The sequence below is a fragment of the Coturnix japonica genome, chromosome 12 (genome assembly GCF_054131305.1).
Source record: "Coturnix japonica strain WE chromosome 12, WE-NBRP24, whole genome shotgun sequence".
Classification (NCBI taxonomy): domain Eukaryota; kingdom Metazoa; phylum Chordata; class Aves; order Galliformes; family Phasianidae; genus Coturnix; species Coturnix japonica.
The window spans coordinates 22,414,865-22,440,384 of NC_140674.1; the positions used below are offsets into that span (position 1 = coordinate 22,414,865).

The 25,520-nt window shown below is 47.6% G+C and overlaps 2 protein-coding genes across 16 annotated transcripts in view; one reads left to right on the top strand and one right to left on the bottom strand.

Annotated features, from left to right (window-relative positions):
* MED12L (mediator complex subunit 12L) overlaps positions 1-20,568 on the bottom strand; it is a 92,226-nt gene extending 71,658 nt beyond the window's left edge. For 12 of the 15 annotated variants that reach the window (XR_014933471.1, XR_014933470.1, XR_014933472.1 and 9 more), the window contains exons 1-14: positions 20,236-20,568; positions 16,942-17,046; positions 15,423-15,614; positions 13,935-14,094; positions 11,274-11,443; positions 10,967-11,077; positions 10,298-10,567; positions 8,963-9,112; positions 8,315-8,414; positions 7,613-7,749; positions 3,758-3,889; positions 2,630-2,756; positions 1,807-2,021; positions 630-734 (exon numbers count right to left, since the gene is read on the bottom strand). Coding sequence is in view for 11 of the 15 variants with exons in the window: in XM_015872149.3 (XP_015727635.2) it covers positions 630-734; positions 1,807-2,021; positions 2,630-2,756; positions 3,758-3,889; positions 7,613-7,749; positions 8,315-8,414; positions 8,963-9,112; positions 10,298-10,567; positions 10,967-11,077; positions 11,274-11,443; positions 13,935-14,094; positions 15,423-15,614; positions 16,942-17,046; positions 20,236-20,334 (2,073 nt within the window). In the remaining 4 variants the exon portion in view is untranslated. The remainder of the gene's footprint in view (positions 1-629; positions 735-1,806; positions 2,022-2,629; positions 2,757-3,757; positions 3,890-7,612; positions 7,750-8,314; positions 8,415-8,962; positions 9,113-10,297; positions 10,568-10,966; positions 11,078-11,273; positions 11,444-13,934; positions 14,095-15,422; positions 15,615-16,941; positions 17,047-20,235) is intronic. The other 3 variants (XR_014933473.1, XM_015872148.3, XM_085513465.1) reach the window with 2 other exon arrangements.
* A 1,663-nt stretch (positions 20,569-22,231) lies between these two features.
* On the top strand, positions 22,232-25,257 carry CLRN1 (clarin 1). Its single transcript, XM_015872165.3, has 3 exons — positions 22,232-22,664; positions 24,394-24,573; positions 24,839-25,257. Exons 1-3 carry the CDS (start codon positions 22,412-22,414, stop codon positions 25,102-25,104), a joined length of 699 nt encoding a protein of 232 aa, XP_015727651.2. The 5' UTR covers positions 22,232-22,411; the 3' UTR covers positions 25,105-25,257.
* The last annotated feature ends 263 nt before the right edge of the window (positions 25,258-25,520 follow it).

Genomic DNA, 25,520 nt, shown 5'->3' on the forward strand with positions numbered 1-25,520 from the left:
AGTGGGAGGGGATGGAGGACATAAGGCACTGCAGCAGGCATGGTATGCACGAAACCATCACTATGGTAGGTGTCAGGCACACACACAGTGCATCCAGTATCCAGCAAGCAGCTTGAACCAGCTCGTCTGGGCACAGGGGTCCACGAGAAGCAGAACAGGACCAAAGGAGAAAAGAGGAGATTAAAGAGCAGCCCAGAATCAGGCTAATCATGATGAAAAACAGACTTGGAAGACAGAGCAAAGGCAGAGCAGTCATCTCAAAAACAAATGGTATCAATTTGGTGCCCTCAGTGTTAAATGAGTAAATCTGCATATTTATCGATGCTTAACTAGACCATATAACACCCTGAACATGCTGAAGGGCAGAGGGAAGGGAAGGAGCATCAGTGTGCATTGACGTGTACATGTACAACAAGGGGCTGCACAGAAAAGCCACGTGCTGTCTCACAGTGCAGATGCACAGAACAGAGGCAATGCACCAGCAGAACACAGCAGGCACTGGGACAGCAGACACCAGCTTTTGGTGGAAGCAGCCAGGCTGCATGAGGGGCACAGGACATTCCTGGTGACAACAGCAGGCAGCAAACACAGGCACCAAAGGCATGCAGAAAACCAAAAGTTAAACCTACTGGAAATTCGGAACCAAAGTCTGCCTTAAAGTCACCCTTGTCTACATCATCAAAGATACAAGTGGGTCCTGAGTCAGTGCCCATGTGTTCCATAATACTATGATCCTAAGAATCGCCAGAGAGAAAAACAAGTATCAGTCACATTGTATTGATCACCTATTTAACTGGACCCGGGTAAACCCAAGTATTTCACCTGCTTAAGAAATAAGAAAAAAAGCAGTGATGGTCAGAAGCTTTCACATACTGACTTTGAATTAACAGGAGCACTTCTCAAGGCTAAATCTATAAACCAGTAGAAAAGAGGAGGAGATGAAGGGAGAAACAAAGGTTTACAGCATATCCTCACAAGTAGTTCTGCTCCTAGGGACACCTACAGAACAGGACTCTTGCACTCACAGGTTTACTTGCTATTTTGTTGTGCCATGACAGGCAACTTGTGAACAGCCCCTACATCCTAGGGCAAGTTTAGCCCTGAGACCTACGTAAGAGATTTACAGAAGGAATGAAAAGTAAAGATGAGAGAAGCTTTAACTGGCCACAGTTCCACAGGCACCGGGAGCAGCACAAGGGGCTGCGTCTCATCATGAAAGTCCAAACGTGACCCAGAATCTGCAGCTTAAAGGCGCCTTCCTTTTTCACTCATTTTACCAGAGGTGAAGAAATGCACAACTGATGGAAGAGCGAGGACTGCACATGAACTGTGTGCATTGGAGTCATGAGGATTTGCTTTTCAACCCATGTTTGTACAGACATTTGTGGCTGTTCAGCACACAGCGAGCTCCTGACCCCTGCAAGCAGCTGAGCAGAGCACAGCAGCTTCCTCCAGGCTCTTCCTGTGTAAAGCTCTCCTCCTCCTCATTAAAGTTTACCTGCCCATAAGTTTCTTCACTGCTAAATGCAGAAGCCAGTTTTATTCCTTTTTGTTTGTTTGGAGTTATTTAGCTCAGCAGAGAACTGGCAGCTCAGTGTATTTGTGCCAAAATGGCAACACTTAAGTGACACACAAAAACATTGGCGACAAATCACCTCCAGTCTTCTCAGAGACAGAAAGTCAGACAAAGAGAGATTAAAAATGAGTTTAAAAGAAAACTCGTATCTGAAATACTGTTACTTTGGTGAAAACCCACACTGTACGAAATCAGGTATTGAACATGGGAGAAACAATGTGAAGCATTACCTCCATTTTCACATCATGATCCTTAGAATAGTGTTCATCCACAGTTTCCCCATTAGGTGAACGTGGTCTCGAAGTTGCAGTGATCGACAAGTCTCCACGTGATATTAAAGTGCACATGTACGCATCATGGGAGAAAACATCGTGTCGAGTGAATTCAGAAAACAGCAGCACCAAATTCACAAACTCTGTCTTCTCACGGTCACTGCTTGGGTCAGCTATCCAAAAACCAAGAAAACAGGACTGTATCTCCAGCATAGAATGATCTGGCTCTTAGCCACCTGACAGGCAAACCCTCAGCCAAAACACAGTCCTGCTTTTCAGGCTTAGAGACACGGAAGCCTCAATATCCCTCAACAAAATTCGTTCTGTCATCAAAAATTCCAGCTCCACCCCTCCCATCAATCGGGTTTGCTGCACACACCTGAGCTCCCCTGGGCTGACCCTTCCCTCCCACCAGGTGCTCAGTCACTGCTTCAGGCCCTGACTCAGCATTTCCACTACAGCTTGTCAAAAAGGTGAGCATTTGATGTTAGCTACACATACGGTGCAAGAAATTCCCCCAGGTCTTGTAAGGTCTAAACAGAAATAAGTATGGCTTCTTCCAACTTCCCTTTTGTGAAAGGAAAAATGGAAAAAAATTAAATTAAAAAAGAAAAAGAAAAAGAAAAAAAGGTCACAAAGAGCTCACAACAAGGCAGGAAATAAAGGAAAATAAGCACAAGAGAGAATGGAGCAGGTCATCACAGAAACCCAAACACCTGCCACAACCAAACAGTAACTCCAGCAGCTGTTTCTGACCGGCTTGGAGTGAGTTAATACTCACACAGCGAGGGAGCCTGTGTGTCCAAAAACCTCAGCAGGACATTCTGGAAAACAGGAAGACTGGAACTTGTCAAGGAGGCTGAAGACAGAGATTCCTTCTCATCTAGGACTTCAGATTCACCACATCTCTGCGGAGTTAAACAAACAAAGAAGCGTGCATCTATGCACACAGACAAGCCATGTTCCACAACTTACATGTGAAGCAACTACAGTGGGACTGTTTCCCATCTCTGCATAACACCCAGTCTCGACCTAGAACAACTTTTTTCCCCATACTCAGTTTAGTAATTTCGGAAGCATTTCATTTGCTCACTTTGGATGCCTTACTGAGGTGTGCCTCTTACACGCACCTTCTGCAGCAATATGCTTTCCCATAAAAGCAACAAAATTAAGATCTAGAATTTCCAGGACCAAAGCAAAGGCAAAAAGTAGCTAATTCTGCTTGTGTACATGACAGCACAGCAACCACCGGGGCCAATAGCTCCTCTGGGGCAGCAGCAGCACAGTCACTGCTCTGCACACAGCATGGAGCTGAGAGCCGTGGGGATGTGGCAGGGGAGCTGTTGGCTCCTGCAGGATGGTGTGTGGTCATTTACCACAACAGGCAGGCAGAATTTTTCATCAGTGATGTCACTACAATGTTTTGCTCTCCAATGCAACGTTTTCACTTGTAAAAAAACAAGGCAGTTCTACAGAAAGTGAGATACAAACACGCTGAAGTTTGGCCTCAAAATAAACACTGAGTCTGCAGCCATCCCAGAGCCCTCCAAGCAGGAGCACAGATCCACCCTGCACCACACAGAGCTCCCTCATGGCAGCATCCCAGTGCATGGGCAAGCAGCTCACAGGCACAAGGGGCTCACAAGGGGCTCACAGATGCCACCCAAACAAACAGGTACCAAGGCAGTAACATAAACCACACTCAGCTGAGCTGTAAGTAGAAGACTTTTCATTTTAAGCTTATCTAGGCTACCAAAACTGTAAACTGATGACAAAACGTCCAAAGCTCCAAGTGCAATCAAACTTACTTTGTTTTGCAAAGGGCAGAGCTTAAGGCAATTTTCCTTAGAAATACCCTTGCTATTTTAGACATGCTGTTCTTGCTATTGCAAAAAGAGACAGGACTTACTTCTGCCTCAATTTCTGCTTGTCTCTTCTCCAGGAGTTTGGCCACCACCATGGCCCGGTGCTTCCCAGACCTCTTGCAGCTCACAGCCCACTCACACAGCAGCATCACCACGGCCTCATCGCTGGGGGCTGCCTGCGCAGAACAGAACAGAACGGCATCTCATGTATATGGCCAGTAGGCTTAATTCTGAGCAAGGGCATTCTGATGGATGGATAAAGAAAACAGGTTTTGTTCCTTACTACTAATGGATGCACATGGGTATTTCATTCATAGTATTTTCTAATTAAATATAATCTGGAAGCAAAAGAGGAAAATCAGTATTTTCACACTGCTGATAATCAAATCTAAACTGTTGTAACATAATGTCACTTCACAAAAAATAGGCAAAATAGGAAAAGCAGATGTTCCAGCCCCTCGAGCAGACCACAATTCAGAGGGCTCAAACTGCTGCCTGGATGAGCTGCACCAAGACTGTGCTTTCACCCTTAGCATTTCAGGAGGACGTGGGATGGGTCCAAGCGCTGCCCAATGTGCAACGTTCTGTAGGGCAGATGCCAGGCAGAACTCGAGCAGCGCTGGTCAGGGGAACTCAGCCCCTTCTTCGCCTCCAAACCTCACATCCTGGTGAGAGGAAACGCTGCATCAGACAGGGGAGCTCAGCACAGCTGGTGGCACCTCATCCTGTGAGGTTTCACCACAAGCACAACCCACTGCCCAAGCAAGCTCTGCACGAGGGGGTTTGGATGTTACTTATGCTCAGCCCTCAGTGGCCACAAACATCAGCGTCTGGGAACCAAACCTGCTGCTTTCAGGCACGGAAGCCGCGTGGTTGAAATCATCCCACTCAAACCCGTTGCTCAGCCACTTGGGCTACAACACAAAGTAGCTCTTTCTGAAAGCCTTTCAGAGAAAACCAGAGGTGTTGCAGCACTGTCTATAAGCAGAGCAGGTCACTGAAGAGCAAGAAAAGAATTCTTAGGATTTTTTCAGTTAATAAAACAAGCTCAAGTAGTAATGCTTAATACTTTCCTTTCAGTACCGTCCTGTGTTACCATTTCTGATATACTTGGAGATAGGAAGCCAAAAGTACTATTAAAACTGCTTTTTATAACTCAGAGCTCTTTTCCCACTGGCCCTCGCTTTTATTATTAACTCAGTGCAGCTACTAAGAAACAAGTCTGACTTCTACTCCAGCTAATGCCACAGCTGAACAGCAGGCTGCACAACCTCTTTTTTGGGACAGAGCAGGGAATGCTGGGCACAGAGCCCACTGCCCAGCACAAACCCCTACAACAAGAGGTTTCCCCACCTGCCTTCACTGCTTTTACACCTCTCAGGGGCTGCGCATGCACACAGCTCCCTGCCACAGGGCACACAAACACTGTCCCAGCAGCATTAGCCACCGCTCTGAAACTGTCTAATGCAAAAGGAAAAAACAAGCCGTGTGTCCTTGCCAAGGCTCTGCCAGTTGTTGAAGTCACTGAATTTACGTTTCTGTCCAGTCAAATTTCACAGTGACTCCCTTAGGAGCTGAGGTGAGCAGGAACGTTGTGCTGAATTTTCTGAAGCCATAAAGGGTGACAATACCTGCCCAGCCAGGCTTCAGATAACGGAGCGGTTCAAGCAGCTGAACTAATGCTAACCACTTTATTTAAAATATTGCAAGAATGCTCCAAATATGCCGCATTTTCTCAGTGTTTATGGAAATAGACTTTGCCTCAGACAATTCCGTGCACTTTGTTTAGCCCATCTCATTTCCCCTCCCATCCTGAGTCCCAGCACACTCAGATTGGGTCCCTCAGGCAGCAACAGTCTGACTGCTGAATTCCTGCTGTCCTGAACCCAGCAGCACCACCAGCCCTCTGTTCCCACAGACACAGGGGGGGCGTTTTGTTTCAATTCCAGCAAAGTGATCTCAGAAAGACAAATATCAACTCCCAGCATCTGCTACAAGCCCTTTCGTGAGAACCAAGTTCAAAAACATTATTTCACTCTAAAATAAAAAACAACCCTCAACATTCTAAGAATTCAGCAGGACTGCAAATATAACATGGGACACGAGCCCTGAACGCACATTCAGAGACCTGAACTTAGAAAACAGCCCAAGTGCACCAATTTCCAGGAAGGTTCGAGATTTTCCATAGTGACGCCGAGAAATTCAGCATCATTTCTTAAAAATCAAGTGCTTTCTCTTTTCACCCATTACCTATTGCACAACAGCTAAAATATACTGCTATGGAGTGTCACTCACCAGCATCACTCCCACTGTGTTCTATAATTCTGCACGATCATATCTTATTACAACTCAGCATTCTCCACCTCAGAGTAAATGATTACATCATTAGAAAACTGGCAGTAAATTAACCAGACAGATCTCATAAAGGTGTTTGGTACCAGAACTTCAAGAGGGCTGCTCAGGGGACACAGCAGGCGTGTTTTCAAGGCAACCCAACCTCAGGTCATAAAGTAGCTGAAATAAGGGGTAATAATGGCCAACGACTGACAGCAAGAACAGAACAGAGCAATCACTGCACTTTCAGAACATGCACAACCAATACTGCGCTTTGGAACAAGAAGAAACATTCCGGAAATACAATTGCAGTTGAAGCTAGAAAAGCCTTCTGAAATGCAGAAAGAAAGAAGGAAAGAGACACAAAAACAGAACAAATCTGACCATGGCATGAAATGACAAAGGGATTAAAGACTCAGTGCAGAAACCACACAAGTTATCCTTTCTTCCATGGAAGTGTGGAAAACAGCATGAACGGACCAGGATTTAATTTCAGCCACACAATAAAAATTGTGGTGATGAAACATGTATTATAAAATCTATCAGAGAAGCTAACCTTGCTACATAGGCATACATAGTAATTTCACAGCAACATGACATGCAAAATGCTGCTATGTACTGAGTAATTCAAGGACTGTTATGGCTTTGAGTTGGACCGCAGGGGATTAAACTTGAAAAAATGTGGAACCTCCATGCCCAAGAAAGGCCTGGCCCAGAAGAGATTACTCAAATTACTAACATTGTTGCTGCCATGAGAAGGCTGTATTTTCTCTCACACAATCTAACACAGTGTGCCTGAAATAAATACAAACCCAATCCTGCCTTGTCTTTCACATCTACCTGCCAGTTCTGAGCTCCACATGCAGAAATACTTCCAAAGAGATCCTGTGTCCTCACCCTCAACACACTTTGTTCATCTCGGCAGTTATAACAACACTGACTAATAATTGTTGTGAAAACGTTTCCAAACAACACAGAGCCTCAACCAATCAATACTGATCACTAAGAACATACCATCACTAACAAAAAATGGGTATATTAAATAAAACCCTTTGCCAAAAAGCTTTCACAACAGCAACACAAGCAGCTGTGACAGATTCACAAGTATTTTCCACCTTGAAATTTTACTTTATTAACATGTTGTTAAGTTTCTTCTTTTTCCCCAGACAATTTCCAAGCTAACTCAGAAATGCAACATTACACAAAGACCCAGCAGCGCCACCAGCTGAGCTGTGTAAGAGTAAAACGTTAAAGACGTTTATTAAATCTAATAAAGATTTTTATGATCTCTGAACACTGATTTACAACTTTCTGCGGCAGATGTGAAAGGTGTGGGTATTTTACCTAACTCAGGACAGTGCTCAAGAGACAAACCTCTTCAGAATTACAATGTAATAGCAAAGAGTGGCTTTTTCTAATAAATGAAATGCTGAATAGTAAACGAGAAAAACACTGAAAACACACAGCTTTTGGACCAGCTTCATACACATGTACATGCAGTTCTCGCAAGCAAGAATAAAACCCCGTCTACAGATTAGGCAGTGAGAAGAGAGTCCAGTCATTACCTCTTGGTTATCTCTATTCTGGTTTGCCCAGAAAATCTTATGATAAAGTGTCTCCATTGAATTGCTGGAATCCGATCTGTCAAAACAGTGTCGATCCAGCACTTCCAAGGTGTGCAGAACTCGGCTGATGGTCACCCCTACATACAGCAGTCAGAGAGGGGGAAAAAAAAGTGTAAATAAGATGACACTGTGGGATTTCAGGCATTACTGGACACTGCAGTTATCAGCAGCAGGGGAGCAGAAGATCACATTTGATGTTCATTTCATCATGAGGCAGCTGCTCAGACTCTCAATAGCCAGACTGCCATGTACTTATTTATTTTTGTGATGGCAAGGAAAGTTCCAGTACCCGCTCCAAAGAGTAACTGCCTATTTTCTAACTTGTATGCTTCATGTGCAGATTTCCAGCCAGAGTCTCTGTCCTACTTCCCCCTACCTAAGCAGAAAACAAACTGTTCCACACACATTTCTCACCTAGGTATCCAGCTATTCCAGGAGCCAGAAGTACCCAAGGCCAAGCCTGATTTCTCAGCTTCTACCCAACATTTGCATGTTAATGTTATTTCACTAGTCCCAGGACTGAGGTGCAGGTGGAGAAATGCTCTATTACTACAATGAATCACAGTGCAACAGGTTTATCCTCAAATAAAAGAACAAATGCTAACCCGAAGGCTCCCAACACTTCATTACATCTTTCCTTACCTGCAGTTGATTCTTGGCACTTGTCAAAAGACCACCGCACCTCCACAGCGCGACCTCTCTGTTTTATCTGCTGTTCTACTTCAGAGATCTTTGCCCGAACCTGTAAATGAGGGAGCTACTAATTAGACAGCAGGAGGAAGTCTCCATTTTCATTTCAAGCTTGTGACACTTTTCTCAGTAGGAGCAAGGTATCTTGTGATGTTCTACAACATTCCCTGTATTTGGTAACACAAACTAAAGCATGTTTGGTTCAAATGCTTTTATCTGATAAGTTTCTTCTCGTACAATGAAACTTCTTTTACTTAGGTTCAACCTGGCAGAAGTTCATTTCCAATCTGAATTTAACTTCCATTGTGAAAGGTCACAGGTCACAATAGGGTATGATACACCTCCTCTTACCTGCAATTTTACATCTTGAAGTAATTTCTATTTAATAACTGAAAACCTCAGAACTTAAGTAAAACTACTGATATTTTCACAAAAATTGGCATCTGACCGACATACAAACTAAGGCCATCGAAAACCAGCACAATTCTGGTCTTAGAAGTTGAACTACATTAATAACTACATCTCTAGCTGCAGTCATGAACGCAACCACTTCTTGGGATATAAAACAGATCTTACTAATCTGAACATTAAAAAATTTACCTGCTGATTAAATGTTGAATTTCCACCTGGCATAGGTAAACTAGATGGAGCAACTTGAAGTAAATCCAGGGGTGAGCCAGGATTAATGTTCTTATTTTCATTTGTGGAATAATTCCACACCAAGGCACTTGGGCAACAAAGAGTTATAGTCTGCAAGCAATAGTACAAAGCACAAGTAGTGTGTCATGGGCAAGACCAACAATTCCAACACGAAGAGAGCTTGAATCACTTTGGTCAATTACAAAGAAAGAAACAACAGACCCACACACACACTGCAGAAATTCAATTACTATGTTACTTTCCTCCCCCATCATTAAAATCTGTCTTTAAACATACACACTCTCAATTCCCTTTTCTATTGCTTTTACAACACCACCAAAAGTTAATCTCAGACAGATCCTCTCCATGAAATGTGAGTGTGTCATAGATAGAAGTAACTCATTTTGGCACTCAGCTTTCAGAAAGAAGCTACATACGAAAAAGTGAAATTTAAGAGACTATAATGAACATCTCTGCCAGGTTCTAAAACACGAGTTACTGAAATAGACCAGAAACTTAATCATGACTTCAAAAGAGAAGCACTGCATTGACAGGCCTCAGGAGGCTCCTCCTACAGTTACCACCAGATACCCATTACCCTGCAGCATCCAGAGCCACGCAGGGCAAAAGCAGAAATCCTTGGTGCTTTTGGGTCAGACCTTAAATATCATCTCAAGTGATGGGAGTTGCTTTGTGTAATGGATTTTTAACTTTAAAGCTGCTGCAAAATTTTTATTTTTATTAATTTAATTTTAATTTAATTTTTACTTTAAGTTCTCCTGGTCCAAATCTGGCTTACAAAACAGCTTAGCAAAAAGATTGCCTAGAAAAATACTTCTTTTTAAGTTGGAGAGCTTGTCTGCATCGGGGCCGTCCTCTGGACCTATCAGTGAGGTGTTGTCTTCGGTCCAGCTGCTCCCAGCAAGGACAGATGGGGTCTGGCAGGAACGAGCGAGTCCACTGGTGATGCAAACGCCGCACAGACCATTACTGAGCCAGAGAAGCTCCACCAGAGGGAAGGTTTGGCCGCTTCTGTGGCAGAGCTGCTCCCTCGTGTGGCAGCGCTGCAGATACACACATGCAGCGCCCATACCCTAAGGTGCTTCCACCTTCACACCTCTGGCAGTGGTTAAGATTCCCCTTCCCACTCCCTCCAAACCCATTCAGTCCTCTTTACCTGAAGTAGCTGCATTTCAAACCACAACCAGTGCACCTCGTCAGACCCAGACATACAGCTTTCCAATAACCTCAACGGTTGTGGCCTCGAAAGCAAAGAGCAACAAAGCATCAGCCTACCTGCAGCATACAGCTCAGCCCATACACCAGCGGACGGTGCTGTGGGCAGGAGAGGAAATCTGAGCAGCTGAGCTGCACGGGGCTCAGCACAGGACCAGGCGCAGTCGGGCTCGGCGCTGCCAAAGGAGGGTTACTTGGTGCAATAATCACATGAGGAGAATGTGCAGCTGTAAGGCTGGGGCCATCGCTCAGCAGCAACGACAGGCGTCTGGCACAGAAATAAGCAAGGCGGCGGGACAGGTAAGCTGACTGAACAAACTCTTCTGAGTACTGAAATTAAAACAAGAAGACGTTATTTACCAGACTGCCTCCTTCACATCTTCACTTTAATTAACAGTCTAACGTTCAGTATGCACAGACCAGAAGGGATCACCAAAAGAGCATCTAAAATGCAAACCTATACTCCTGTCCCTTAAAAATTCCATCTGTCCTGCAGGAGCAGTTGCAGATGAGGAGCCTTCCTACCAACTTCAGTTAAGAAGGATGATAAAGCATGAAATTTGGAGTGATACCTACATATTTCAAGCACACACCTTGCAATATTTTTCCCTAAATATCTCGAATAAAAACACGTCAATTTTAACACCACAACTATTAGAATCATTTAACACGCGCGAGTTATCCTTACATTGAGTGTGTAAATTACACAGCTTTAGAACACACACATACCTGCAACATTAGTGGCAGCACCAGCTTCAGAATGTCATCATCAGTAGGCCTGATTTTTTCCAGAACATCCAGTATCCACGTCAAGTACTCGTGTCTCTCAAGCATTCCTTCCTTAAAGGATTTTAAATAACACATCACTTGTTAACTGGGAGCAAATCAAAGTTTTTTCTGCTAGCAAATCTCTAAAATAAATTAGCAACTAAGACTGACCATAGTTTTACAACTCAAATTACCAGTAATATCTAAAATACAACTTTCTAAAACGGTGACATAAAAAAAATAATCCATTGATTTCCTAAAATATTACCTGAAACATATAAAAGGACAATTTTTCATTATATTCCCACTGCTTCAAGGCCTGTTCCATCTCTTGAGGCATCTCTACAGAGCTGCTGCCTTGGCTGGAAGTCACATGATAAAACTCTGCAACCTTTGCCAGCTGCTCTCGAAGGTACCTGGTTATAATCTGAGTCCATTCTACAAAATAAGTTTACAATTAGAACACTGCAGATGAGAAAATGGTTCTGTCATGGTGAGAATCATAACAAACTTACACTGAAGAGTATTTATCCACAATATTAACACACAGTTGCATAATGCAGCTCCTATTGTGAATTAACAGGAGTTTTATGTGCCTCCCCTGTGCGCTGCTCTCAAAGCACACACTGACAAGTGTGCAAGCAGCCTGCTGGCTTAGCACGATGGACGAGCACAGAGACAAGCTGTGCCTTTAGGGAATCACCTGCCTTTAGGGAATCACCTGTCTCTTCCATCAGAGTTCAGCCTTCAGCCCCTGAATAGCTTTGAAACAGATAAATAAACTTCAGAACTTCCTTCCTTCTGGAATTTATTCCTCTCTTCCCTCTCCCTTCAAACCCAGCCAATAACAACAACAAAAAGAGCAGGACTTTGCACAAGCAATAGGATATAACATTGCCCTCACTACAATCACTCTGAAACTGACAGCTGCTCTGGATTTGGACCCTGATGAGAATGCACAAACTCAGAAGCAGCTTCTCAGGTCAGCCTGACCAGCACAGTGCAGAGGTCTGCAAGTGTGACTCATTAGCTCTGCTTTATGACAGATAAGCCAGTGGGTGCTGTTCATCAAACACACAAACCCACCAAAATCTATCAGCTTTCCTCCACACTCCAGCACTGATTTTATATTTGAGGTAACTGAGAGAAATTAGTGGGGGAAAAAAAGCAGACCTGCTTGATCATATACATTAAGCTTCGGGAAAACCAAAATGGTAAGGGAGGCATTCTCTGAGCAGTGAAACTGGAACAACCAGAGATTTCTGTTAATATCTCCCAAACACCTGATGGAGTTGCATGCAGCCTGCATGCAGTGTATTTTAGAAGAGCTCTTTTATGAATGCATAATGCAATTACTTTGACGACCTAAACCTGTTCACTGTCAGAGTTATGGGAACTCTGACACAGCGCTGCTCACCCATAACTAACCAGCTCAGATCTCAGCTACTGCCCTCCTTCTTTTATTCCCCTTTGAATTTTCAATTGGCAGTTCTGTCAACATATAGAGAATGTATATTAAATGCTTTTCTATCCAAATCTGAAATTTCTGTCTGAAGTTAGTGGGTTTTAGTGTTTTCATGGAGCTATTTAGCTACATTGTCTCAAACATTCACTCACTTTTGGAGAAACAATTCCAAATCCACCACATCACACTTGTTTTCATGTCAAAGTATGAGAGAAAAATTCTCACAAAGCAATTACCAACATCTCTGTGCTGCTGAGTTAGAAACATCACAACACAACCACCTTTCTGTTCCCTAGAGCTCAGATCTAAAGCTTTAGAGGGAATGTCAAAGAATACACAATAATACACACCAAGTTTCTTACTCAAGGACCCCAGATAACCTAATCTGGCTTGCAGGCCACAGTACAGGCTTACACACCAATCCCCCAGGCCAAGTCCTTTACAAAGAGATGCATCACCTGCAGCTACTGGCAGCCTGCCCTGCCATGCAATGCTGCCCAACTGCAGGCACACACCCAACAGGACCACAGAGGCTCACTGACTCCCACTGACTCCCTCCCATCCCACAACAGGGCACAGTTTGAAGCAAGAATGGGACCAGGGAAGCCATGCAGATGGATGTGCACAAGAAAGCCTCCCAGTACTGCAGCCAGCCCATACAACTGAAGAAGGACAAATGCATTGTATTCAGCAGAAACCCACACCATGAGGATTCCACCTATCCCATTTTTAAAGAAACACAGAGGAAGGAAAGAAGGTTTCAGGATCTCTTGGTGCAAAGCCCTGTGTGAATGACAGAAGACAAAGCTGAGAGTAAGAAAGATGGAGTCACCCAGTCCTGCTAGGTAATTCCAAAATCACTGAGGTACAATTCATCCCACCTTAGCAGGAGCAGCAGCATGAGGGGGCAGGGAGCTATGCTATCCCCCACCAAAACCTCATTGACCTCGCTACAGCACAGCAGCCTGCCATACCCATGGAGACCCAATCTGACACGACATTCTGGGCTAGGGTCCCTTAGAGGTGTTCACTGTTTGGCCTGCTGTCTTGGCATCAGACAGCATCATTCACCATCAGAACTTAAAATACATGCATCGTCACTTATGTTCTGACACACAGGCTTTGAAAGTAGTATCTTGTTTCAGGCTTCCTAAATCAGCAGTTCAGTTTACTCCTTAGTACCACTTAGCACAGCCTTTGCCACACCTGCTCCCCCACCAGAGGCCGGGATCAGTGATTAAGACAGCACAGCCAGCTCCTCAGATGCTGTGCCTGGAGACTGAGGGAGAAATCAGCTGGGAGGAGAACGAGCCAGTGGGGCTGTAGTTGAGCTGCATGACTCTTTGTACTCCTTGACACACAATTCTAAGCAAAACCAATCAAAAATCGTTTTTAACTGCACGGGCATTAAGTAACACTGATGCAATGAACAAGAGTAGCAGTTAGAAATCAATGCTTACTTACCAATATTTGGATCAGTGGCCTGGCGCTTCTTAATTTTAGCTTCAGAAATGGCAGCATAGTAGGCACACGTCATTTTGATCAGCCATGCTGCTCGCAGCAGTGGTACAGAATATTTTGCTAAGTAAGCAAAAACATCCTCTTTTTTACTGAGAATTGGAACCTGAAATGAAACGTAAAGCAAGATAAAGCACAATGCAAACAGCAGCCAGCACCTGCAGGTGAGCCCTGGCGTCCTCTGCTTACTGCTTTGACAGCAGCAGACCTCTTCATCAACCAGGGAAGCCTCTATGCTGACAGAATCCACTGTCTAAACACATACAAAGAGATCTGACAATACAAAACAGCTGCCCCACGCTTTCCCCTGGTTACACCTAGTAACATCACTTCCCAGCTTTGAGATGCCACTAGCAAACCTCTCAGTTCTGCCAAGGACATCCAAAGTGCAGAAAAAGTTCTGCAAGCTGATCCTCAGAACTTCTGGAAAATAAAGACAAATCAAGATTTTGGTTAAGGGTTCAGTTGCACAGATGTTGTCTGTATCTTCAGTGCCCCTGGTTCAGAGCCCACAATGATGGAGTGTGCCAGGGAAGCAAGCTGGCCAGCTGTGACACCTGCCCACATGCAGAACATGGCTGGTCCCACAAGACTTCAGGACGAAAAGTCCCCCTACGCTGTCACAGCAATCCTCAAGCCCTTCTGCACAAAGGGAGCATCACTTCCAAAAGCGCTGTCAAAGCAACACGTGAGAAAAAGACATTTCACAACCAGTGGAGACAGAAGGGAATGGAGGCACAAATGCTACACTACCAAAATGCCTGGAGAAAAAAGGTGCATCAGTGCAGCAAACAAAGCCCTAATCCTTTTCAGTAAGACTCCTCTGGGTCAGCCTAGAGACTCTACCCAATTAGTTTCACAGGGCTCTTAACATGCTTATGCACAGTTGTTATGATGCCCATAACTCCAGTTTTGTGGGGGGTTTTAAAGAATAAACAAGGAAATAAATCTGTGTAGTGCTTCTATTCATAAAGTAAACACCTAATAAGATTAAAGGGAAACTGCAGATTAGTTGTACACTTGCCATAGAAAAGTGTGTTTTGCTGGTGACCCTACTGGTGGCAGAGCAGTTTGTGCTCTTCACCAGCTGGTTACTTACACATCACTGGTGGGACAAGCTGTTTGGGGTCCCTAGACCCAAACTAAATTGCTCAGTTTATTCTCCTCTTTGTTAAGGAGCTGCAGAATGCTAAGACAAGGAATAACACTTAAGAGCTCAGTGTTATTCTTTGCTGGCAAAATCTCATTAGTTACTCATTACCCTTAGCTCAGTAAACAAGGCGCAAAGGGTACAAAATCAGAAACTTACTTTTTTTGAAAGCAGATAGATCTTAAACTCTAACCCTTTAAACATGTTTTGTGAATACTGCCTTATCCTTATAGACCGGTTAAGTACAAGTCAACATCCAAGCAATAGGAGGAGCACTCTTATACCTTTTTTGCTAAAACAGTCAGTGGTTTACTGCCTGCTAAATCTGTGAACCAGTTGTGAATCGCACTCTGAGAGCGAGCGGTGACCAGCCAGTAGTTGTCTTTGGCATTCACTTGTGGTTTCTTCTTTCCCGTGTCCTGGAACGTATTAAGTTTTAGCTTTTCTGCTAATATGCTGCTGAAGTAAGCGCCGATCTGGTGGGTAAAAAGAAAAATAAACATACATGTGACAAAGCAGTTAGCAAGCATCTACTGTACATCAGTGCCCAGGGAACTTCCATCTCAATAGATGCAGTCAACGCACTAGTCCAGGCTATCAGTCTAATAAGATTACACTTCAATTCCTTGCAGACAGAAGATGGTGATTCCTGGCATTCAGTTCCCATATAACACTTCTGCAATATCAGCAAAGAAGCTGCAAGACACCAAAACCACCGCAAAGAAGAGCAGGCCTCAAAGATACCAGAGATGCAGTTACTGCTTACAGCGACTGGGCTGCAAATCCCCTGAGCCACATCATACCAAGAGCTGCACAGCTCACATTTGGGGCCCAGCTGAGTATATCCTACAAGTGCCTCAGAACATCCCTCTTTCCAGCATTATAACACACCTTAGGGTACATATCTGGTTTTCACTTCTATTAAGAACAAGTCTTACTGTCACAAGAACTGCATCATTGTCTTTCCTTCAATCTTAACAGCAGGCAAAAATGCCACGACTGGGATACTGCTAAGCCTCCTGCCTGCTACTAACACTGCTTCTGCCACCGCTTCAGAGCTTCCACATGGACAATGCTGTAGAACTGCCCTCCCCAGCAGTCTCAATCCCAAAACAGAATGCAAAACAATAAATAAAGAAGCCCAAGGAAGGTCTGAATTGCTGCAGGAGGTTATTTACATACCAAGGTTACCGCAATAGCAATTCATCTTCAGGCAGTAAGAACAGGACACTTGATTTTCTAATAAATATACTCGCAGATACTGAACTGATTGTGGTAATTCCTCCAAACAACTATAAGCAAATTCTCGTTGTACTTCGCAGTTACACTCAATAGTCAAAACCAGATTAAAACAGCAGAGAGAAATTAAGTGCAGGTGGCAACTCCATCCAAACAAAACCAGAAGAATGTAACTGGAAACTGTATCATTCCAACAGTAACAATAACAACCTTGTAGTTTACTTATATCTCTTCCCATTTCAGATGCACGCTCTGCTAAAATAAAGGAGCTTTGCTGAAGAAGTAAATCCGCATTTCCCAATAAGCCGTGAAGTGTTACACACTGTGAGAGTCAAACAGCAGGAAATTACTTTGTCGGGAAACATTTTTAGAAGATTTTTGATAACTTAGTGCCAGCTTTGTGCTTCCCTCTGCAGACTGATAACAGCAGGTAGCAGAAACGCCACACAGCATCCCTATGTTCTGTAATTAACATGAAGACTTCCAACTAGAAACCAAGTCTAACCATGGTCAGCTCAGGAGCAAGTGAAGTGAACACAGTCAGACTGAACAGCCCTGTCCTACCTTAGAGGCATTGATGACAATGTTTCTAGCAGTGCCGTGCTCATCTCCCGAGAAGGCAGGCTGATTACTGAAGCCTTGCTTTACATTCACTGCAGTAAGTTCGTCCTGCAAAGAGAGTTGCAAGGGAGAAAGATGAAATGACAGTTTAGGGTGTCACATCATTCTGAGAAGCGTGTTTTTATAAAGAAACCTGATGTAATTGCTCGCCCTTCTCACCCAAACAACCCTTGAAACGTATTGTGTGTCCACAACGAGTTAGTAAGCAGAAACACCACGTTCTCCTGCTCCCATTAAGTGTTTTCTTAACTGCAGACCTCAAGGCCATAACGTGATAAGAACACAAGCTGTGCTGCTGGAAGAGGACTGCTGCTCAGGGGAAGGCAGAAGGAACCAAGGCCTCTTCTCCTCGCTTGAGCCGTCCGTGGCTCATCCCAAGGCCCCACTATCAGGCAGCAGGGTGAGGGAGCAGGGGCTGCAGGGAGCTCGTGCAGCTGGGCAGCGTCCAGGCAGCACAGCCCTGAGCACACTGGGGAGGCTCTCCTTGAGAAGGCAGAACCCACTGTCATCAAAACAACCACCTGCCCCAAAGGTGCTTCACCAGCTCCGCAAGGCCAGGATAAAAGCAATCCCCAAGATGATGGTGGGGTAACCTATGGAAACAAAGAGCAACTGCCAAACCACCCAGCAAACAAAAGAGGGCAAAATAAAATGAGAAGACAGCGACTTTATCGGATTTCATTACTCAGTTTTGGAAAAATGCATCCCCCAAAATAGTGACCCAGAAGCTTCCGTTCATTTGACTCTCTTCTGCTTTGCAACATGCTTTGCTTTTCAGCACTTTCACAAAGTTTGGGAGTAACACAGAAGACATCACTGTATTTAGAAGAAATCTCAGCTCTCTGGGGTTGAGGAAGTTAGCGAGACTCATCTGAATTGTAAATGAAATCAACAAGAAGTGCTGGAACACTGCTCCACCCACACTATCCCCAAGACAGCCTTGAAAACACAGATGAATGCAGAGATGAAAACCATCAAAGAGATTATAAGCAAATAAATAAAAGGTAAATAGCAAACAGATGGAGATCTATGTTACTATTAGAGCCATATCCAGAGATGACCCCAGTTCTGCTATCTTTAAACTCTTCCTTTTCTGAAAAAAGCTGTCTAGATATCACCATACTGTAAGTAACTGAGAGCCGTGTGTCCTACTGCCGTATCTACCGCTGCTGTGGGAGCAAGCTGGGATGGGCTGACAGCATAAACACAGCAACGTTTTGGTTTTGTCTGGCTCTGATTATTAGTACAACTTCTGCCTTCAGCAGGGGCTCAGGAATTTTAAACGTGGAACACAGGACAGTTACGAACCCAAACACCAGATAGAAATTAAACAGATAACACCACCTGGGGACACAATGCATAGAATTCAGCTGAGGTCACACAGGAACTCTCCTGATGCCTCACACTCGCCCCATTAATGGCTCGGGGTCGTTATCTTCCAGCGCGGCTGTCCTAGTGCAAGGCAAAACTGCCAACACAGAGCAGCAGCACAGCAAAGCCAGTGCTAAGCACACCAGGGTAAACATCCTTCTCCTGGCTGGATTTGCAAGTCCCTTCACAAGGACAAGCACGGGAGCTCCACACGACGCCGTGTGCACCACACAGTGTGTCAGATCCTGCAGGGACAGCGAGCTGCTCCCCAGACATCAAGAAGGGTCCAACCAAGACCAACCAAGGCTTAAAAGGGCTTTGAAACGTGAATAGCCCAATAAACATGCAGACAGGTGGTAAAAACCAAGCAGACAACACACAGTGCTCTATTATCACTGTGAGAGTCAAACTGAAGAGTTTTTCAAACACATTCTTTGTCTCCTCAGCCCCAAAAATGTCCTTCAGAGAGAAACCGAACAGTTCCCATCACACTCATGGAGGAGCACAGTGGATCTGCACATGGTCGTTCCTTTTCGATCCACTCACTGAGTCCATCCCTGCCCCACTCCTCCCTCCCACACACAGGCCCCATTTCCAGCAGAGCCGCAGCAGCGCTGTGAGACCTCAGCCCTGCAAGGAGGGGCCAAGACTGCGCCCTGAGCTGTGACCGCTGCCACAAACCCCCTGGGGCTGGGCCCACACTGCTGGATGTCGGGTTTGTTCTGAGCAGTGACCCCTTAAAAGGTGTTCCACCAGTTACAGGTTAACGAGCAACCTGTGCTTCATAACAAGAACATCAGCACCCTCAGAGGGGTTGTGCCCCCTGCATCCCAGCCGGCACCAAGGCTCCGTCCCACACACAGCCATGGCTCAGCTCAGAGCAGCTCCATGCGGGTCAGGATCACACACAATGACACGTGTTACAAAAGTACTTCTAACCACCCTAATTGGCAGCTTTATTTCAGCACGACAGGTGCATCAGTGCAAGGATGAAAAGCATAAAGATGCTGCAGGGCAGAGCAGACAGAGACGCTCCAAGGGTTGGCAGCAGGTTGGAACGCACACGTTTCACTGCGTTAGCCCAGGCCACTGCCAACCTGCACTGCCCTGCTACGCAGCCAGTGACAGCCATCAATCGTTAGCTTTAACCGCCCGCTTTCCGGAGGTCCCAAGAGCAGACGGGCCGAGAGGGCAGCGACGAGCGACGAACCTGCCCGGCCGTTCCCCATCGGGCTGCACGGAGCGCGGCGGGACCGCCGGGCAGCGGCACGGGAAGGGAAACGGGCAGCGTGCGTCGGTCACGGAGGCACGGCTCACGGCTCACGGCTCCGAGATCCGCGGCGCCGCGCTCGCACAGCCCGACCCGACCCGAGGCCTCTCCCACCCTCCCAGATGAACGGCGGACGGGGAGCGCCGCGCACCGACACCAGCGCTCTGCGGCCCCGCGGACCAGAGCGGCCGCCCGCCCAACGCTGCGCGCCGCGCTCGGGTCTGCACCGGGCCGCCGCACCCGGCCGGGCCACGCCACGGCCCCGCGGGCGCCGCTCCGGGTCTGGAAGCGCCGGCGAAGCTCCGCTCGGGGCCGCCGACCCCTCCGACCGCGGCCGCCCCCCGACCCAGCCGCGCCCGCAGCCGCAGCCCCGCACGGCCCGGCCCTACCCCGTCCCACCCCGCACGGCCCGGCCCCGGCTCGCCGCACAAAATGCAAGTCAGCGGCGGCTCCGCAGCGGCCGGCACCGCTCAAAAGTTTCGGGGGAGGCGCCGGGCCGGGAGCCGAGGGCGGCGGCCGGGAGCGGGGCGGGCCGGGCTCGGTGCAGCCGGCTCCGCTCGGCGCGGCACGGCGCTGCACGGCTCGGCTCCGCTCACCTCCTTCTGCCGCGGGTCCTGCGGGTACACGTCGGGCGGCCCCAGGCGCGGCCGCTTGAGCGGTCTCTGCTCGTAGCTGAGGAGCCCGAAGGCGGCCATGATCGCTCATGTTCGCCGCGCAGCGGGCGGGCGCTGGAGCGGGCTCCGAGCGGCAGCGAGCAGCACCCGGCAGGGAGCAGCACCCGGCAGGGAGCAGCACTCGGCGCTCGCCCCCCGCCTCAGCCCCCGCCGCGCCGGGGGTTGGGCTGCGCGTCGCCGCCGAGGCCGGGCACGGGGCGGGGGCGGCTCCGCTCCTGGCGCCTGGCTGCGGGCACGCTGCCCCCGGGCCCGGCCGTGACGCCGCCCCGACCCTCCCGCAGCCCCCGCTGAACGCTCCCGGCCCTCCGCGCTTCCTCGCGGTACCGCGCTCCCGTTTGCGGAGTCGTTCATTTCAGCGAACAACCGGCCGCGGACGGTCGATCGCCGCCCGGTGGAAGCGGCCCCGGCTGCCGGCACGTGCCCGGCTCTGCGGCTCCGGCCGGTACAGGTACCGGCACGCGCAGTTCCTCCCTCCGCTCCCAGCTCGGCCCCGCAGAGCGGCTCGGAGGACGCCGGCACAGCTGGAGCTGCCGATTCACATCTCCGGAATAAAAGCGGCCGCAGCCTCGGGCTCCCTCCCGGACCCAGAGCCGCTCACCTCCCTTCCTGAAGCAGGACTGCGCTCTCCATCCCAGTTTGTGTCGTGTCCTGCAGCGCGGGGCCCATCTTCCCAACTGCTGCCCGGCTGTTACTGCATCAGCGTTGTAAAAGTGAGCACGGAAGCTGTTTTTCATCTTTCTATCCACTGTTTTTCGCAGATCCTCTCCTCGCGCTGCAGCCCCAGGACGGCTCACACACACACCGTGTGTTTTAGAAACACGGGGTCAGACAGCGAGCTGCGGATGGTTCTGAGTACACCTCATAACAATACGAGTTAACTATGATGATTCCTATTGCCAAAGGCAGGAAAAGAGAGAGTCATTAGGTTTTATTCCTGAGACTTTGTCTCAGGCTGTATTTAAACACACATCTGGCTGTATTTAAACACACATCTCCATCTTCCAAAGATTCCAGTAAAGCAGAATGTCCCACAGTTGTTGCAGGATTCCTCAGGGGCGTTCCCAGTTCATTTGTAAGAGCACGGAACTTTCAAAGGCACAAACTACTGCTTCATTTGAAACACCACCAGAAGGCTGAATCTTGAAAAAATCCATCATCAGTGTGATCACAGTGAGGTTATATATTTCTCCCATTTAATTCTTCCCACAAACCTGTTAGATATGTACATACAGGCTCCCGTCTTTGCTTTCACTGCAGTGTTGTGGTCATAGTTGTGCCTAGATGTTACAGTCCCTCTCCGTGCAGCTGTCAGTGCATTGTGATTAAGGGAAGTGTTCCCAGTCACCGCTCGCAGCCTCCTGCTCAGCACCGAGCTCAGTGCCAGCTCTTGGTTACTCCCAATGATCACAGCAAAAGGCACAGCTTTAAGTGTAGCTTAGATAATCATTTACCTGCACACTGCCTTGCTTCATTTTAATTCTATGTAGCATTCCTGCTGCAGACAAACACCCAGGTAACGAACCACTCCTGAATTGATCTGGTCAGAGAACTGAAAAGGGAAAAAAACCCAAAGCCCTTTGTTGGCTCCAAACCTGGGGCTGATCGGCTCCAGGAGGGGCAGCAGGGACAGGACAGGTGCCAGGGGCCCACACCAGGTGAGCTCGCACACAGGTGCCACCGGATGCAGGTAGGGTCACCCAGCCCAGCCCAAGCTCTGTACTGCCCTCCCCTGCACTGCGAGTACTCCCAGCAGCTCGGCACTGCTGGCTCTGAGGGATTCCCAGCACACAGAGCCCTCTGAAAGCTTCTTTTCTGCACGGCCAATAACCCAAGGGGCAGCCAAGCCTGGCCCTGTCACAGCCTGCCCAATCAGACAGCTGGGAAGTGGAGCACTCATTGAATTACACGTTCCCTTGTTGCCTTACTTCTCCACTATCAAGTGACACAGAGGATGGACTGAATCGCCCTGCAGACTGTTCCATTTGCAGCACAGTTAGAGGAGCTGCAGGGGGATGGGGAGGAACTCACCCTCCCGGCACCTCCCAGTGATGGACACCACACCAGCCCCCTGCTGAGAGTGCAGCCCCCCCACACCACCATGCCCCCCCCACAGAAGAAAATCCTCTTCTGCCTGGCTGGGGTGTTCAGCTTTGTGTGCGCCCTGGGAACCACAGCGGCCATCGGCACACAGCTGTGGGTGAAGGGAACCATCCTCTGCAAGACGGGTGCGCTGCTGGTCAACGCCACCGGGCCGGAGCTGGAGAAGTTCATCGGGGAGATCCAGTACGGGCTCTTCCACGGCGAGCGAGTGAGGCAGTGCGGGCTCGGCGGGAGGCCCTTCCAGTTCTCATGTGAGTAACAGAGGCACCTGGATAACTGAAGGCTGCTCGGGGGCCGGGAGGTACCAGCCCTGTACCTCACAGGGCTCAGCAGGAGCAAATGCTCTAAAGCCAAATGCTGCTCTTCATCTTTCAGCTTTTAATTACCTTTTTTTCTGACAATGGCAAAGCTCACTAATATTTTCAGCAATCTGTGTTTCAATTACAGTCACCCACAATTGAAATACGTATATGCTATTACTTTAAATATTTTCATTTTTCACCTAATCTTTGTCATCCTCGTGTGTGTGTGTGTGTGCGCGCGCACCGATGCTGCAGCCTCTGTTCTGTTGCAAAAGACACTAAGCCAGCAGGAGTCCCATGAAGGAGCTGAGGCTGAGGCATGGGTGCACTTTGCTGCTGAAACAAGGCATCCCAAGGCTTCCAGCCTGCAGTACGGATTGAAAGCTGCTCACTTGTTACTGGCTGACATTCAGTCAACTGATGTGCAAACAGAGCTCAGTGCCTGACATACCAAATTTTACCAAAGACAGTTAAAAATGGTTTTGCTTTGCATGTGGTACTCAATCTGCTCATCCCTAAGGATAAGGTCCATGGAATGATGCAGGGAAGACAGTTTGCTTGTAGCAGCACAGATGACAGTCATCTCTTGCAATATACCCTGCATGCCACCTGCAGTTACTACAAAACACACCTTGGGAGCAATGTGCTAAAGCTGCAGGAGCCCCTCCCCAAGTGGGACAGAGCCCTCAGAGCTCCATGTGCACCCCAGACAGCAGAACAGCCACACAGCAGTGCCACGCATGGTGATGCTCACCAGTGTGTCTAAGAGGAACAGCATAGAAAACAGGCCAAGTGATTTAGTTCGGTGTTTGTTCCACTAAATGCTCCCCCCTGACCACTACATCTCTTTTAATTGTGAAATGAATTTGCTCTGCCAGCAAGCTCTGCTCAGCCGGGGAAGGCCTTCTGCCTCATTTACTCCTGCTGCTTCTCATCAGTTTCTAGGTCAGCAGTTCGTTTTCTAAAGGTCACAGGCATGCACACTAACACAGTATTTCATTCATTACTGTGCATGCTTTTCTTGCAAGATGGCATTGCCACTGGAATTAATTTTTCCTGATATGTCACAAAATTGTAGTGACAAAAACTGTAACTGCAGGTGCCGAGGGAAAGATCCAGCCCAGGGCAGTAACTTCTCCTTAGCAAACTAAATTCCATAGTAGCAAATCAAGTTGGTCTCTATTTCCTCTCAATTTCTTACCTTGCATTTTCTGGGCCTTCTGCTTCAGATACAACACACCCCGTGAGTCTTTTACTCACAGAAACAGGAACGGAACCCCCATCTTTGGGGTGTCCACATCTCCCCTTGGCAGCAGCTCCCAGTGGGTTCTCACAGGGAGTTCCCTCTATTTCCACTCTGGAAACACCCACACTCTCCCCTTTCCGCCCACCATCGCTCACCCCACAGCTCTGACCACCATAGGAGCAGCACACACCAGCACTGCTGGTTGCTGATGTTCACCCAGCTGTCACTTCTAGATGCGGATATCTTAACTTTTAACATTTACTGCTTCAGATTTTCAGATAAAACCAAACATTTTGAGCCAAATTCTTAAATCATGATGGTAACAAAACAGCACTGAATATCCACATAAACCAAAGTGGTGTAATCACCATTTGAGACAAAAGCAAATTAACTTTGCTTAATGTTTATAATATTTTCTAACTTCATATTTAGTTTTTCCAGACCTGCTCAAGATCATCCCTGCGAGCATCCACGTCAGCATCATTCTCTTCTGCACGGTGCTGATCATCTTCACGCTGGTGGCAATGGGCTTTTTCCTGTACAACGCCTTTGGCAGCCCCTACGAAACACTGCATGGCCCCGTGGGGCTGTACCTGTGGAGCTTCATTGCCTGTGAGTACCCTCTGCAGGCTGCACATCCACTGCAGTGTGGGGCCACTGCACGGGGACCAAACAGAACATGGGAGGCAGGCAGAAGGGGCTGGTTTTGCTGCATGGCTTTATGCACAGCAGAGCAGAGGGCATGGATGCTGCCCATGGTGTTTGGCAGCATGGCAGATGGGAGCCAACCCCCAGCAGTGGGGCAGTTCCAGCAGCCCACAGACCTGCAGCTGTTCCTGCAGGCACGAGCATGATGGGCATCTTGTGCTCCTTCCAGGTTCCTGCGGCTGCCTCATCATGATCCTCTTCTCCTCCGAGGTGAAGATCCACCACCTCTCAGAGAAAATCGCTAACTTTAAGGAGAAAAGTTTCACATTTAAGACCCACAGTGAACGGTTTGCAGACTCCTTCTGGATCATCCTGGCCTGCTCCCTGGTGCACTTCCTCAACGCGCTGCTGATACGCCTGGCCGGGTTTGAGTTCCCCTTCTCCAAACCCAAGGACTCAGAAACAGCCACTGGTGCCGCAGACCTGATGTATTAAAGTCACACGGCATGAGGACAGAGATGTTCATCACTGCTACCTTCAGCAGCCACCACCTGCACCAGCTTTTAAAGAAGTTATCAACAAGAGAAGGTTTCAGATAACTGTTGGTGTGACAGACAGTAAATAAAAGATAACACGCTAGATGATAAACCCAGATCACAATACCCTTTCTCTCTTACATTAAAGCCTTAATGAGGCATCTGCTTCTCTTTCCTCCCGACCTGATTTGAGAAGCAACTGCTGTGAACAGAACTGAGAATTCAGCAGCACAGATCTGGAGCAGAGGCACAGCAAGGGGACTGCCATACAGCCACTGCCCATCACCAGCACTGCTTGATCCACCTGCAGCTCTTAGGGAGCCACAGCACAGCCCTGCAGCACCGGGCAGCAGGGAACGGGGCAGGGAGGAGAGC